Source organism: Ceratotherium simum, chromosome 33 (genome assembly GCF_057802395.1).
Source record: "Ceratotherium simum simum isolate JZ-2026a chromosome 33, ASM5780239v1, whole genome shotgun sequence".
In the NCBI taxonomy this organism is placed as follows: Eukaryota; Metazoa; Chordata; class Mammalia; order Perissodactyla; family Rhinocerotidae; genus Ceratotherium; species Ceratotherium simum.
In genome coordinates, this window is record NC_141932.1 from 22270855 (window position 1) to 22284931 (window position 14077).

The window sequence follows — 14077 nt, forward strand, 5'->3', positions numbered from 1 at the left end:
GCTTCTGGGTTGGTGAACACGTTGAAGTGCTCAGAAGCTGGCGCGCCCAGAGAAGGAAAGGTAGCTCCGCGCTGCTTCCCCCATTCCTTGCCCTTCGCATCTCTTCCATTTGGCTGTTCCTGAGTTGTATCCTTTTTCCTGAATCTTATAAGCTGTTCCAGCAAATTGTTGAACAGAGGAAGGGGTCGTGGGCTCTCCTGATTTATAGCCAGAAGTATGGGTGGCCTGGACTTGCCATTGGTGTCTGAAGTGGGGGCAGTCTTGTGGGGCTGAGCCCTTAACCTGTGGGGTCTGCGCTAACTCCGGGTAGTGTCCAAATTGAACTAAATTGTAGGACGCCAGTTGGAGTCTGCAGAGAATTGGAGAATTGCTTGGTGGGGTAAACTCATGCATTTGGTGTCAGAAGTGAAGTGTGTAAGTACAGAAACACTTTTCTTATACAGCATATGAAGTAACAGGGACAGTTGGATGGCAGATATGGCGATGGGAGGATATTCAAGTTTTCTTGTGATTGCTTCTATCTTCTCATTCAAGTGGGAAGCAAAGTCATCATCTAAGAGTAAGAAAGGAGGAGAAGGTTCTGAGGTTTAATGAGAAAGGAGAAAGTGTAAAATAATCCTTCAAGCAAGTCCAACCACTTTGGAAAATAGTGTGTCAGTTTCTTAAAAAGGTAAACATACTCTTACCATATGACTCAGCCATTTGACTCCTAGGACTCTTCTCAAGAAAAATGAAATCACATGTCCACACAAATATTAACACATGAACGTTCATGGCAGCATTATTCATAATAATCAAAAACTGGAAACAAATCAAATGCCCATCAATAGATGAATGGATAAACAAAATGTGGTGTATCCATACAATGGAATCCTCAGCAATAAAAAGGAATGAATGACTGATACATGCAACAACATGGAACATGATGCTAAGCGACAAAAGCCAGACACCAAAGACTACATATTGTATGATTCCATTTGTATGAAATGGGATAATGGAATTGTTCTGAAACTGGATCGCGGTGATGGTCGCACGACTGTATGAGTTTACTAAAATTCGTTAACTGTGCACTTAAAACAGGTGGATTTTATGGTATGTAAATTATGCCTTAACAAAGCATTTAAAAGTTAACACATGTTACCAATACTACCAATTGGGAAAAAAATAAAATGGGAGACTGAGTGGATGAGGGACATGTGATAGGATGGCTGAGCAGCACTAGGGTCCATCGGGTTTGTGGTCATGAATCCAAAGTGAGACCAGCCAGAGTGGGTGTGAGTTTTTCTCCATCCACATCCAGCTGCCAGGGTGCAGGTGCAGGGGAGGTGGACAGTGGACTCAACTGGGTGAAAAAGACAAAGTTAGAAAAGAGCACATATTGTGAAGGTGTGAGCAAGGGAGTGGTGATCATGATGGATGGGGACTCAGGCTGGGTGGTGGGAGTGGTGTGGTCATGAGGAGGTGAGGGACAGGGAAAAGGCAGTCAGCTAAATGAACTGGTGGAGCTGAAGGATCATTGGAGCAATAGCTCTAGAGGGAGTGGGCTAGAGAGACAGGAGGCAATGGGCAGACAGTGAGATGCATGGATCTGAGATTCTGCAGAGTATCAACCTAAAAGGAAAATTTGGCTGTTATTTTACCCTCAAAATGAGTTTATTCAGGAATAGCCAAAAGAATTGCAATTTGGGATGTGCACACTATGGTGAATCATAGGCAAATCCAGAAAACAAAGGAAAGAAGCTCACTTTTGTACAGAAAAAGGAGTGGGGAGGGGCTGTTCTAAAGGAAAGTCCATTGGGAGAAAGTAACAGTTCAGGGTGGCAATGGCTTCTCACTGGCGGTTCTCATTGGCTGGGCTGTTGCCGCGTGGGGAGAAAAATCTTCCTTCAGTAGTACAGTAATTGTACTTCCTGTCGGAGATCCAAGCTAAGCCATTTCCTGTTTGAAATAATTAATGATATATGCTAGGGCATGAGAGCGCCCCCTGCAGGCCGTCCAGACTCCAATTTAGTTGAGGTTTCCTTTCTTATTTTCCACACAGGGCTGCAGTTTTGGAGTTGTCACTATCTGGGGACTGGTCTTTCTCCCTCACCGTCACCATTGTGTCCCCAGCACAAAGTCTAGGTGTGACCGTGGGAAGGAAGGGTTGGGTGGAGGACAAGATCACTAGAGGAGAGGAGATTAAGGCATAGAGAGGCCAGAACGGTCCCAGAAGCATCAACCTGAATATGGAAATCACCAAGAATTATGATCAGAGCAGCTTGAGTGGCAGTGAGCCTGGAGCCAAAATGATGAAGTGAGCTGGGAGTTGATAGAGCTAGCAGCAAGAATGAGAGCAGGTGCTATAGTATAAGCTTCAAAATTAGGGGCTTAGGGAGGAGGCAGAGAGAAAGGCAAAGAGCAAGGAGGAGAAAACAGCTCCTGCTTGGAAGGGCTGCACAGAACGGCATGTCTTCAGGGGAGAGCTAGGTTGTGGTTAGAGCAGGAAGGTAAAAGGAAGGTTCAGAGGGAGCTGAGGATATGAGAGATATAGGGAAAAGCCCTCAATGGCTCCCCCTCCCAGCCCTGACCATTCTGCCTGTACCTCCCCCATTCTGGCCCTCACCACTCTGGGTTGACACTGTCTGAGACCTGTCTGTCTCCCCCACTGGACTGGCAGTTCTAGGAGGGCAGGGCATGGGACTCTTTCAGTCACCATTGTGTCCCCAGCACAAGACCAGCTGGTGGGGCCAGCCTGGTGGCATAGTGGTTAAGTTCACACACTCTGCCCCAGCAGCCCGGGGTTTGCGGGTTCAGATCCCAGGCACAGACCTACACACTGCTCCTCAAGCCATGCTGTGGCGGCGTCCCACATACAAAATAGAGGAAGACTGGCACAGATGTTAGCTCAGGGACAATCTTCCTCACACACACCGGAAAAGACCAGCCGGCACCCACTAACTGCTCACTGATAGTGCCAATTTCAGGTCTGCAGAGCAAGTTGGCAGGTGAAATACCTCAGAGCCAGGAGATGGTGCCAGGATTCCAGAAAATAGGGCTGGCAACCCTAAATCTGCACTGTAGCCTGACTGTTTTTGTCCTTTAGAAAAACAAATGTTTTAATTGGAAGGCAAACAGTAAAAGCCATAAGAAGTAGGTAACATCCTCCTGAATTGGAGCCATTTGAAGTATTATGCAGCTCCTGGATATCCAGAATAGACTCAGCAGATTTTCCATCTTAATATTTAAACAAATTTTCAGGAATGTTTCTGTACGTCTGGAACACCCTGCACAGAGAATGTAAAACAGCATGGGTTCATTCATTCATTCAACAGACATTTACTGAGCACTCACTCTGTGCCAGGCTCTGTTCTAGGTACTGAGTGATACAGCAATGAATGGAACAGACTAGTGGACTCTCCTGGAGGTTTTAAGGAATTTTTCATAGTAGCATTTGTTTTGCTTTGTGGAATGAATATAGGCATGAATGTTAATTTATAAAATTACAAATCACAAAATTCTCAATACTTATGCAGAATCTGCTCACTCCTTTACCTCCTTTAGCTCTTTGCTCAAAAGTCACCTGATGCGTTCCTTGACCACCCTACGAGAAATGTCACCCCCTCCACACACAACACACACCAGTCCCTATCTCCCTTCCCTGCCTTCTAATAACTTGTTTGGCGTCTGTTTCTCCCATTAGAAGACGAGCTCCAGGAGGGTGGGGATTTTTATGTCTTGTTCACTGCTGTATTCCCAGCGCCTAGCATAGTGCCGGGGACATACAAGGCGCACAATAAATGCTTTTCGAGTGTATGAATGGGAGCCCAGAGTCGGTCGGTCCCTGTTCTTGGGGAGTGGAAATGGATCACAAAGGCTTTTGGGTGTAGAGGGGACCTTTGGGAGTTAACGAGGAATAGAGAAGAGGGGCCGAGGGCACGGCCCGTGCGAAGGCTGGGAGATGATCCCTCTTTACCGGGGTGCTCGAACCGGTGATGGGGAAGCGGGAAGTGTGTTTAGGGTACCGATCGCTGCACAGGTCAAAACAGCGCGGAGAGCGGCGAGGCTCGGGAATCCCCGCCCACAGCACACGCGCCGGGCTCCTGGCGGAGCTGGCCTCCGAGGGGCGGGGCTGCGTGGTTGCGTCACGCCCCGTACGTCGCCGCGCGCGTGCGCTCTTTTCCACGTGCGAAATCCCCGGGCTCGTGGAGTTCCGGACTCGGCAGGCTCGTGAGCCGGGCAACTCCGCTCTCGCCATGAGGCCAGGTGCGGCCAGGGTTGGGGCCGGGGGTCAGGGACTGGGGCCTGGCGGGAATCGGGGTCCCAGGCCGGAATCGGAGTGGGGGGTCCTTGGCCTGAGGGCAGGGGTTCTGGGCCCGGATCCGGTCTCGTGTGGGGAGGGGGAGGTCACGGTCGTGAGTCCCTGGAACTGGAGGGTCCTGAACTGGGATTCATCTCACTGAGGCCGTCGTTAGGGGTCTTGGACATTGGGCCGGGGGCGGCATTCGGGGATACTGACCCAGAGTCTGGATCCAAGCGTTTGGGGTCTGGGATCTCTGGGCATGGGTTTGGGAACATGTCTTGGTTTGGAGGTGGCGAGTCCCTCGTGCTGGGTCTGCGAGGCCCCCGTTTGCCTCCCGTATCGCCGCCGCTCCCACCGTCCCCTTAGCCCCCAACCCAGCTTCTCAGAGAGGGCCGGAGTGGATGAGGACTCGCGCCTTATAGCGTGTGGCCCTGTCTGGCCCACGTTCCCGCTCTCGACTCTTCCGAGGGGGCGGGTCCCTGAGGATGGAGTAGAGATCCTGGGCCTAGTGATTCTCAACTCAGCGGTGAGATGAAACTTCACAAGCCCAGGATAGGATTAGCGTGGGGTAGGGGGGAGGTAGTCACAGGGCATAAGTGCTTTTATCCTTTCGGTTTTCCCTGAGATTCTGATGAACCCACCCCACCTCCCTCATGGTGTAATGATGAGAGCCTTGGCTTTGACAGCTGAAGGGTCTCGGTTCAAAGTTTCAATCCTGGCTCTGCTTCTTAACATACTGTGTGACCTTGGGCAAATGGCTTTACCTCTCAGAGCCTCAGTTTTCTCAGCAATAAAATGGCTCCCAGTTATAATTTAGTGAGATCATGTTAACAAAAAATAATACATGGTGGTAATCATTTCACAGTGTAGAAGTGTATCAAATCAACAGGTTGTACATCTTAAACTTAGACAATGTTGTATGTCAATTATGTCTCAATAAAGCTGGGGAAAAAATAGCACAGGGCTTGCCATATAATAGTATTGGCTCTAATTGTTATCTTTATCTTCTCAAGGGGAACAAAATTAGGGTCTTTCTCCCTGGTGTCTCAGCTCTTCCTAAGTCAGGCCATACCCCTCCCCACAACTTTCTCCACTGGAGCTGAGGAAATCTTCCACGGTGATCAAACGGGTCTGTTTTCCTAGTACAGGTTTTCTTTTTTCTTTTTTTTGTTCTTGGTGTGCGGAGAGATGGGGTCATTGCGGGGGTGGGGTTTGTGAATCCATGCCCCCTCCCAGGCTCTCTTTCTCTTCAATGTTCAGGGAGCTACTGATGAAGTGGGGTGGGAGGTGCCAGGCTCTGTATGTCCTGAGACCCTGGTATCCCTGCAGGCACCCTGTGGTCTGATTCCCCCCAGGAATGGAGGATACACCTTCCTCCCAACCCTTCCTCCGTTGCGTTAGGATATGAAGTGGTAAAAGTAAATCTACCAGGTTTCAGGAATCGGCTCTGCGGGAATGATTTTAGTCTGAATGAGAGGAAGCCTTTGGGAGATGTTGAGCAGGGATGCTGTCAGTTAGACTTGATTGACACTTTTAAAAGGATCCCTCTTGCTTCTGTGTGTATAAGACTTTTGGGGAGCAAGAGTGGACATGGGCACATGGGTGGAAGTTTGGTGCTGTAGTCTACTAGGAGATGATGTGGCCTGGACCAGGGTGAGAGCAGTGGACCTGGTTGACAAATTGTCATGATTTGGGAATATATTTTGAAGACAGAGCCAACAGCTTGTATGTGGGTGTGAGCTAGAGGAATTAAGGATAACTAAGGGCTTTTGCGTGTGTAGCTGGAAGGATGGAGTTGCCGTTTTTGAGATGGGGAAGGCTGTGGGAGGAGAGCAGCTTTAAACCAGGGGGTCTGTGGACCCTCCACCAAAAACTTCTAGAAAAATGTGTGCGAATATGTGTTTTTCTGAGCAATGGATACTTTGAGTACCTTTTTCTAAGAGCCCCAGGACCTGAAATGGATTAAGCTATGCTTTGAGTATCTGGGACTGCAAATTTACCTTCGTGCCCATTGTCCCCCATGCCGTGCCCACACTTCCCAGGTCTCTGTTCCTCGGGCCTGGGTTGAGAGCCTCTTAGGCCTAAGTAGGTTTCTCCCTAAGTAGGAGGGAGGGGGGACTCATTCCCCCGAGTTTGAATAATTCAAACTGTGTGCCAGGCAAACTGTGTGCCAGGCAGTGTATTAGGTGAAGTGCTTTGTGTGTATTAAGTCATTTACTCTTGACAACTCCCTGAGGTGAGCACTGTGTTATCTCCATATCTCCATCTTATAGGTGAAGTTTTCAAGACTCCCACGAACCTTCCCTGCTCTCTAGGGTCGTGAATTGTGTGGCCATCTCGCTGGATGGACTACATGAGCTGCTTGAGGGGAAGGACCAGGGCTCTGGTCACCATCTGATCACCTGCTTTCTGAATGAACAGAGAGGGTGCTCTCTGCAGGAGCAGAGCCCAGGGATCTAAGGGTTATCACAGACAGCTCATTGAATGTTTACCGAGCCCCTGCTTGGTGTCAGGTGTTGTGCACGGTGCTGGGGATGCTGCGCTGACCAAAACAATTAAACATGCCTGTCTCTTTGGAGCTTGATTCTGGTGGAGGAGGCAGGCGGTGATAATATTAAAAACGCCGTGTGTGGTCATCGATAGGAAGAAGGAGCAAGCACGGGAAAGGTGGGGTAGCAGAGAAGGCCTGTCTGAGGAAGGAACATTTAATCAGAGACCTGAGTGCAGGGAAGGAGGTGGGCCTAGCACGTGTCCACAGCCAGGCAGGGGGACAGCAGATGTTAAAGCTTTAGACGCCGGAGAGCGAGTTTGTTCTTGGAGAGGAAGAGCGTGGGGCCCAGGATAGAGAGAGCGCAGTCAGAAGTCAGCAGAAGCCAGGGCCTTGTGATGGAGTTCTCAGTTTGGGCCACACATTAGAATCCCCGGGGGAACTTTAAGAAGCCCAGGCCCCGGCCCCTAGCCCAGACAATTCAATCAGAATCTCTAGGTTCGGGGATTAGCCAAAGGGGAGACCCACTGATATAGGGCTTTGGAAGCCAGGGAAAGGAATTTTGATTTCATTTTGAATGTGATGGAAAACCATGGAAGGGATTCGGACAGGGGATGCTGAGATCTGATTTGCTGTTTGCTGTTTTAAACAACTCCGTCACTAGCTGCTCCGTGGACAGTAGGCTGTAGAGGGGGAGACGATAAAGGCAGACAGCTCTTGGTTACATGAGGAGTTTGAAACCGTTCATTTTTAACAATCAAATTAGGAATAGCGATTAGAAATTCCACCTTTTCATCTTTCACGCCATTCAGATGCATGAAGCTTTCAGAGTGTGAATACAATGCACCTTTACAAAAACTTGAGCAAGTGTACTCGTGACTAGTTTACATCAGGTGAGATCATTTTAAACCATCACTCATTTTCACGCTATTGTCTTATAACTCGTAGTTTTTCTGAATGGTACTGCAGAGCCTTTGAAACCCACACATAAAAGTCACACATTCAATCTGTTAGCACCAGAATTCTGTCTGCTCCCAACATTGTTTTGTGCTCCGTGAAGTGAACAATGTTTGCTTTCTCCTGAAGTGATGAAAATAAAGTCTCTCCAAATCTTTTTCTTTTTCTTAAACTTTCCGTCTTGTTGACAAGCCCTAAACTGCTTAAGAACTGTTGCCCATCCATGAAGGACAATTCGGGTTTTTTTCTTCTTTTTCCCTGAGCTGTGAGAGACTTCTGCAGCCTTGGAAGCAGAGAGATCAGTTAGAAGGAAAGACATCATTCCAAGCTCCTCCCCCCTGTTTGGGAGTGGGCGCTTTTCTTCCAGGCATGAGGTCAGGAGTGGGAGGGCACGAAGATGTTTCCAGAGTCTGGAGGACCCTTCTGCCACGGTGCATGCACACATGCAGTGTTCACTCTTCTTCAGACTAATTAATATGGAAAATAGAATGACTTCTGCGACTCTGCTATCCAACCAAAGAAAGCAGGATATTGACAGTAACCTACGTCGACCTATATACTCTTCCCCATCCTAACCCCATAATTTCTCCCTCCCGCCACCCAAGGTCATGAGTTTCGCAGTTATCATTCCCTTGCCTCTTTTTGGGCGGGTGGGTGGCATGGGTTACCGCATATATCAATCCAGCATAGCATCGTTGAATTTTAGTTGTTGCCGAACTTTATGCAAAGGATATTATGTGGATGTGGTTTTCTTGCACTTGCCTTTTCACTGAATGTTATGATTCTGAGATTTATCTGTCGTGTGTAACTGTTGATCCTTTTCATTGTTGATTGTGAATTTTCCCCATATTATTTGTCCACTCTGCTGATGGACATGTCTCCTGGTGCAACGTGGACATTTCTCCAGTTTCCCGAGTAGAGGTGTAGGAGTAACTACTCGAGTTCATTGTCCTGATTCCTCGTTCTGTTTTCGCCACAGGTTTCAGCCCCCGTGGGGGTGGCTTCGGTGGCCGAGGGGGCTTTGGTGACCGTGGCGGTCGCGGCGGAGGCCGAGGAGGCTTTGGCGGAGGCCGAGGTCGAGGTGGAGGCTTTAGGGGCCGTGGCAGAGGAGGAGGAGGAGGAGGTGGAGGAAGAGGTGGTGAGTGAGGTTGGGGAGATGTGATGGAGGAGGCTTGGGCTTGGGGAACAGGGAGGGAAGAGATGTGTGGTCTCCCTCTCTCACTGCATCTCTGCCTTGTAGGTGGAGGGTTCCATTCTGGTGGCAACCGGGGTCGCGGTCGGGGAGGAAAAAGAGGAAACCAGTCGGGAAAGAATGTGATGGTGGAACCTCACCGGCATGAGGGTGAGTGAGGAAGGTAGGGAACCCGCTGAGGGTAGGGGTGGGGTAGGGTGAGGTGCAGCCCGGAGTCTTCACCCCTGCGTTGGTCCTCTCACTCAGGGGTCTTCATTTGTCGAGGAAAGGAAGATGCTCTCGTCACCAAGAATCTGGTCCCTGGAGAATCAGTTTACGGAGAGAAGAGAGTCTCGATTTCGGTGAGACCTGGGCCCCTGTCCAAGCCACAGGGCCCCAGCCAATGGTGTGACTGGCAGTCTGGTCTCCCTGTCCCCACCATGTGTCCCACACTCGACAGCCGGAGGACCATCTTAATACATAAGTCATATCATGTGCTCCCCTCCCCAATGCCTTCAGGTTAAAGTCCCAAGTCCTCAGTGCGGCCTGGAAAACCCTGCGCCTTCTAGCTCCCCTCCCCACTGGCCTCGTCTCCTCCCACTGGCCCCCTGGCCGAGTGCCTTCCAGCCACACTGACCCCCCCCTGCTGTTCCCTCTGCCTGGAATACTCTTCTCCCAGCTCTGCGTGACTGGTTCCCTTTCATCACCAGCATCTCTGTCACGTATCACCTTGTCTTTCTCCCAAGACCACCTGGCACCACCCTGTCTGTGGAGAGCAGCCCTCACTGCCCACCCCCCGCCCTGTCATCCTGCATCATTTCTTTAGGGCCAGGCACGCTCGTGCCTTGGGGCCTTTCTGCTGCCTGCAGTGCGCTGCCCCAGATAACGAATGGCCCCTCACCTCCTTCACCTCCACGCCAGGTGTCTCCTCGGCTCTTCCCTTGCGCATTTTCACCTGGCCCTCGCCCTGCTCCCCACACTTCACGCTTCTTGCCCACTTGCTCTTTCCCCTGGCACCTGTCACTGGCTGCTGTGCTGTCTGTGTCAGGCAGTTCAGTATGTACTTACTCCTTGAGGGCAGGTCTTTGCCTCGTTCCGTGTGTGTCCCCAGTGCCTGGCATAGGGTCTGGCACACTCATGTGCTGGCACAGTGGCTGCTTGGTGAATGAATGCGTGGGTCTTGCCGTTACTGGTATGATCTGTCTCTGTGTTGACTGTCTTATCGCTGTGCCTTCTCCCTGACAGTCCCCTCCATGAGAGGGCAGACACTGCATCTGTCCTGGTCACTGCTGTATACCCACGTTCATTCCTTGTTCATTCTTGTTCTCTGATTGAGCGCCCAGTCCGTTTTGAGGGCCCGAGGGTTAAGGGCGGTGGGGTCTTGCAAAAGAGCCTGGCACTGACTTTCATCCCCATCTCTCCCGGCCCAGGAGGGAGATGACAAAATTGAGTACCGTGCCTGGAACCCCTTCCGCTCCAAGCTGGCAGCAGCGATCCTGGGCGGTGTAGACCAGATCCACATCAAGCCAGGGGCCAAGGTGCTCTACCTCGGGGCTGCCTCGGGCACCACCGTCTCCCACGTCTCTGACATCGTAGGCCCGGTGAGTGGACGGAGGGGCCGGAGGTGGGGGCCGAGTATGGGCTGGTGGTGCCGTAGGAGGCAGGGAAAGGCCCAGGCTGCTTCCTGCACTCTGTGGCTTGGAGCCAGGCCCTTCCCTCTCAGAGGGCCTGTGAGTAAAAGGAGCAGCTTGAACCACATGGTCTCCACAGCCTCATTCAGCATCACTCCTGAGTTCTTGGCCCGGAGGGAAGGGCTGTGGGCATCCAGGTGACTGTGTTAGAGGGGCCCAGAGCTGAGAGTATAGATACCAGACTCTTTGTTTTGGTTGCCCTCTTTAAAAATGTATGCCCCTAAAATCTGGTCTTCTGGTTTCTCCTGAAAGAACAGGAGGTCTCAGTTTCTGGACCTGCATTTCTGTGTGGCTGTACCGGTTCCCTATTTAGAGGGCCCCCGTGGGTCTCAACTTCATGACCCCCAGCTCATCTACATACCTATAGGCTGTGTAATTTAGTGGTGAAAAACCCGAGGCTCTGGGGCAGGCATTTAATAGTGAAGTGGTTCTCAGCAAGTTACTTAACCTCTTTGGGCCTCAGTTTACCCCTCTGGAAAATAGGGTTATTGTGAAGCTAAAGGAGTTAACTCCCGTAAAGTGCTTAAAGCAGTGCCTGGCCCACTGCAGATATTCTTAGTTGTTAGATTTCATCTCTGTGCCCTAGCTTCCTGGTATTAAGCCTGTATTGGGGCCTGGGCTCTCCGATCAGGCAAAGTGGAATTGAATAACCCTTGGCCAGTGACTTCACATCTCTGGACCTCGGTGTATTCATCTGAAAAATGGACATAACAATAGTTGTTAAATGGTAGGATTTTGATTTGGAGATTTGAAGAGATGCTGCATGCAGTGAATGGGCCCAAAGTAGGTGCTCGATACATGAGAACTGGTATCATTGATGTTATTATTTGATGTATTTTAGGACGGTCTGGTCTATGCAGTTGAGTTCTCCCACCGCTCCGGCCGTGACCTCATTAACTTGGCCAAGAAGAGGACCAACATTATTCCTGTCATTGAAGACGCTCGGCACCCGCACAAATACCGCATGCTCATCGGTGAGGGGTCCAGGGGTTGGCCCAGGTAGGGTAGGACAGGCCACTACAGGTTTCCTGGAAGAGGCCGCCAGAGCCCTGAATCAGATGGAACTGAGTGGATGAGCAGGCCTCTTGCATCTGCAGCGGTGCAAAGGGTAGGGGGAGCCAGCTGAGTTTGTGGAGGTGGTGGTCCCAGTTCAGGGTCTCAGATGTCTGACGGCTAGCCTCCTTTCCTCCAATCTCCTGCCCCTCTCCCTAGCCCCCCGTACTTCCTGCCTCCCTCCAAAACATGGTACTGGTGCTTTTTACACTGGCTTATGTAGAAAAGCCTTCTTCAGAGGTCCTCCTCATCACCTGGAGAGAGCATAACCCAGGAAGCACAAACTGAGGCCCGGAGGGGCCCATTGTGAATATTAATGACTTTGTTTTTTAAGAAATTCAAAAGCATAATGTAAAAATGGAAGGCCTTATAAACTACCCCCAAAGGTAACTGATAACAATTTGATGTCTGCTTTTCCCAGTTTTAAAAAAGTCAGTTTTCATTACATCATCTTTTCCTTTTTTTAAGTTATTATTTTTTTAAATCACACTGCCTTAAAAATGTTATGTTGCATTCTGCTGGTTTTTCTTTCTGTGCGTTTTTTTTCCATGCACTCATACCATATCCTTTGTCCTACAACTTGTTTTCATTTGACAAACCTGCAGACGCTCTTGCCTGTAAGTGCTCACCTTTACTTGCCTTTTTGATGACGTGTCTGTCTCCCCCCCAGACCCGGGAGCGTCTCGAGGGCAGGGTCCGGGTCTGACTCGTCTCTGTGTCCCCCACGCCCGGCCCGGGGCTGGCCACAGAGTAGGTGGCAACCATGATTTATAAGAGGAATGAATGAATGGTGTGACTGTGGGTTTTGGACCCATCTTGGAGGCACCGCGGAGGGAGGGGGATCAGTGGGGGTAAGTGAGACTGGAGGCAGGAGACTTTGCCAGAAACCTGCTGGTGATGGGGCGCAGGCCCCACGAGAGGAGCTGGGAAGATCCAGTGGATCTGGCTTTTAACTGCCGCTTCTTTCTCCCTAGCAATGGTGGATGTGATCTTTGCCGACGTGGCCCAGCCAGACCAGACCCGGATTGTAGCCCTGAATGCCCACACCTTCCTGCGTAATGGAGGACACTTTGTGATTTCCATTAAGGTGCGGGGGCTTGGAGGGGTCTAAGATGGGGTGCTAGTATCTTTCTCTGTCTCTAACTGGCAAGCAGCCAGTCACTACAAGGGGGTCTCCACCCCCCTTAATCCAGTCAGTCTGTTCCCAGCCTCTATCCCTACCCAGCTCCCTACAAGCCACCTCTGCCCCAGGTCAAATAGCACATGATGAAGAACATCGTCAAAACTAAAAATCTTTGGATTTAAAAATGCAATAGAATGTAGTGGTCACGTGAATGATCGCTGGGTCTGACCATCTGAGTTTGAATTCCAGCTTGAATTAAGTGACTTTGAGTAAGATACTTAACCTGTGTGTCTGTTTCTTCACTGGTAAAATAGAAATATTAGTCCTATCTCTTTTAGTGTTGATGTAAGGATTCAATTTATCAATATATATGAAGTGTTTAGAACAGACCCTGGTATAAAATAAATCCTAGGTCCATGCTAGGTGCATTTTAAAAAAGGTTTTATTTTGAAATACAGAGAAGTCGCCTGTGTATCCTTCAACCAGATTCTCACCATTTGTTGGCCTTTTGCGACATTTGTTTTTGTATTCTCAGCTGCATTGTTACAATTGTTAAAGAAGAGGAAGTAGACGAAAAAACTCCTCGGTGTAAAATTTAAACACTGGCTTGTAGATCCATAGGGCTCTGTTGAAGGCTTCCTATTTCCAAGTCCAAACCAAATTGAAAACTTCTCTAAGGAAGTCTTTCCCTACATTTCCAAAACCTTTGTTTCACTGAGTTGCCAATAAAAAGAAATACATCTGGTTTAAAAAGCAGAGAACAGGGAAAACAGCCTTGCCACAGACTTCAGACCCTCTCTCCTCTGCAGGCCAACTGCATCGACTCCACTGCCTCGGCCGAGGCCGTGTTTGCCTCTGAAGTGAAGAAGATGCAGCAGGAGAACATGAAGCCCCAGGAGCAGCTGACCCTGGAGCCGTACGAGAGAGACCACGCCGTGGTCGTGGGTGTGTACAGGTGAGCAGGGGCCCGGGATCCACCAGGACAGACATCTGTGTCCCCGCTGGGGGAGCCGCACAGGTAGTGCTGGAGTGCCCCAAAGTGGTGACAGGCTCTGAATATCCTCGTCTCCCTCCTCTCGCAGGCCACCCCCCAAGGTGAAGAACTGAAGCCCAGCGCCATCGGGGTTGCGAGATTGTGTTGCTACTGTTAATACGTGTGTTTTCTATTAAAAGACTCATCCGTCGCTCCTGTCTGCTGCTGATTGCTTGACGGCCTCTCAAGACAAGGCGCATGCGCCCTTGGTCAACTTGCGGGGTGGTGGGGTGGAGTGCGCCTCCGGTCACACAGCGCATGCTCCTTTCCTAGCGGCCT

At 50.2% G+C, this 14077-nt stretch overlaps 1 protein-coding gene across 2 annotated transcripts; it reads left to right on the forward strand.

The window, feature by feature from the left end:
- The first annotated feature begins 4136 nt into the window (after positions 1-4136).
- FBL (fibrillarin rRNA 2'-O-methyltransferase) lies at positions 4137-13949 on the forward strand. 2 transcript variants are annotated; one of them, XM_087421754.1, is made up of 9 exons: positions 4137-4245; positions 8707-8865; positions 8968-9069; positions 9166-9260; positions 10329-10499; positions 11431-11563; positions 12617-12729; positions 13575-13720; positions 13848-13949. In XM_087421754.1, exons 1-9 carry the CDS (start codon positions 4236-4238, stop codon positions 13870-13872), a joined length of 954 nt encoding a protein of 317 aa, XP_087277880.1. In that variant the 5' UTR covers positions 4137-4235; the 3' UTR covers positions 13873-13949. The 2 variants fall into 2 exon arrangements, with proteins under 2 accessions (XP_087277880.1, XP_087277881.1); XM_087421755.1 differs by lacking the exons at positions 12617-12729; positions 13575-13720; positions 13848-13949 and adding an exon at positions 12313-12424 and having other exon boundaries at positions 11431-11588.
- The last annotated feature ends 128 nt before the right edge of the window (positions 13950-14077 follow it).

Coding starts and splice junctions, on each gene's coding strand:
- FBL (XM_087421754.1), top strand. Junction 10,500..11,430: donor TCTCTGACATCGTAGGCCCG/GTGAGTGGACGG, acceptor GATGTATTTTAG/GACGGTCTGGTCTATGCAGT. Junction 11,564..12,616: donor CAAATACCGCATGCTCATCG/GTGAGGGGTCCA, acceptor CTTTCTCCCTAG/CAATGGTGGATGTGATCTTT.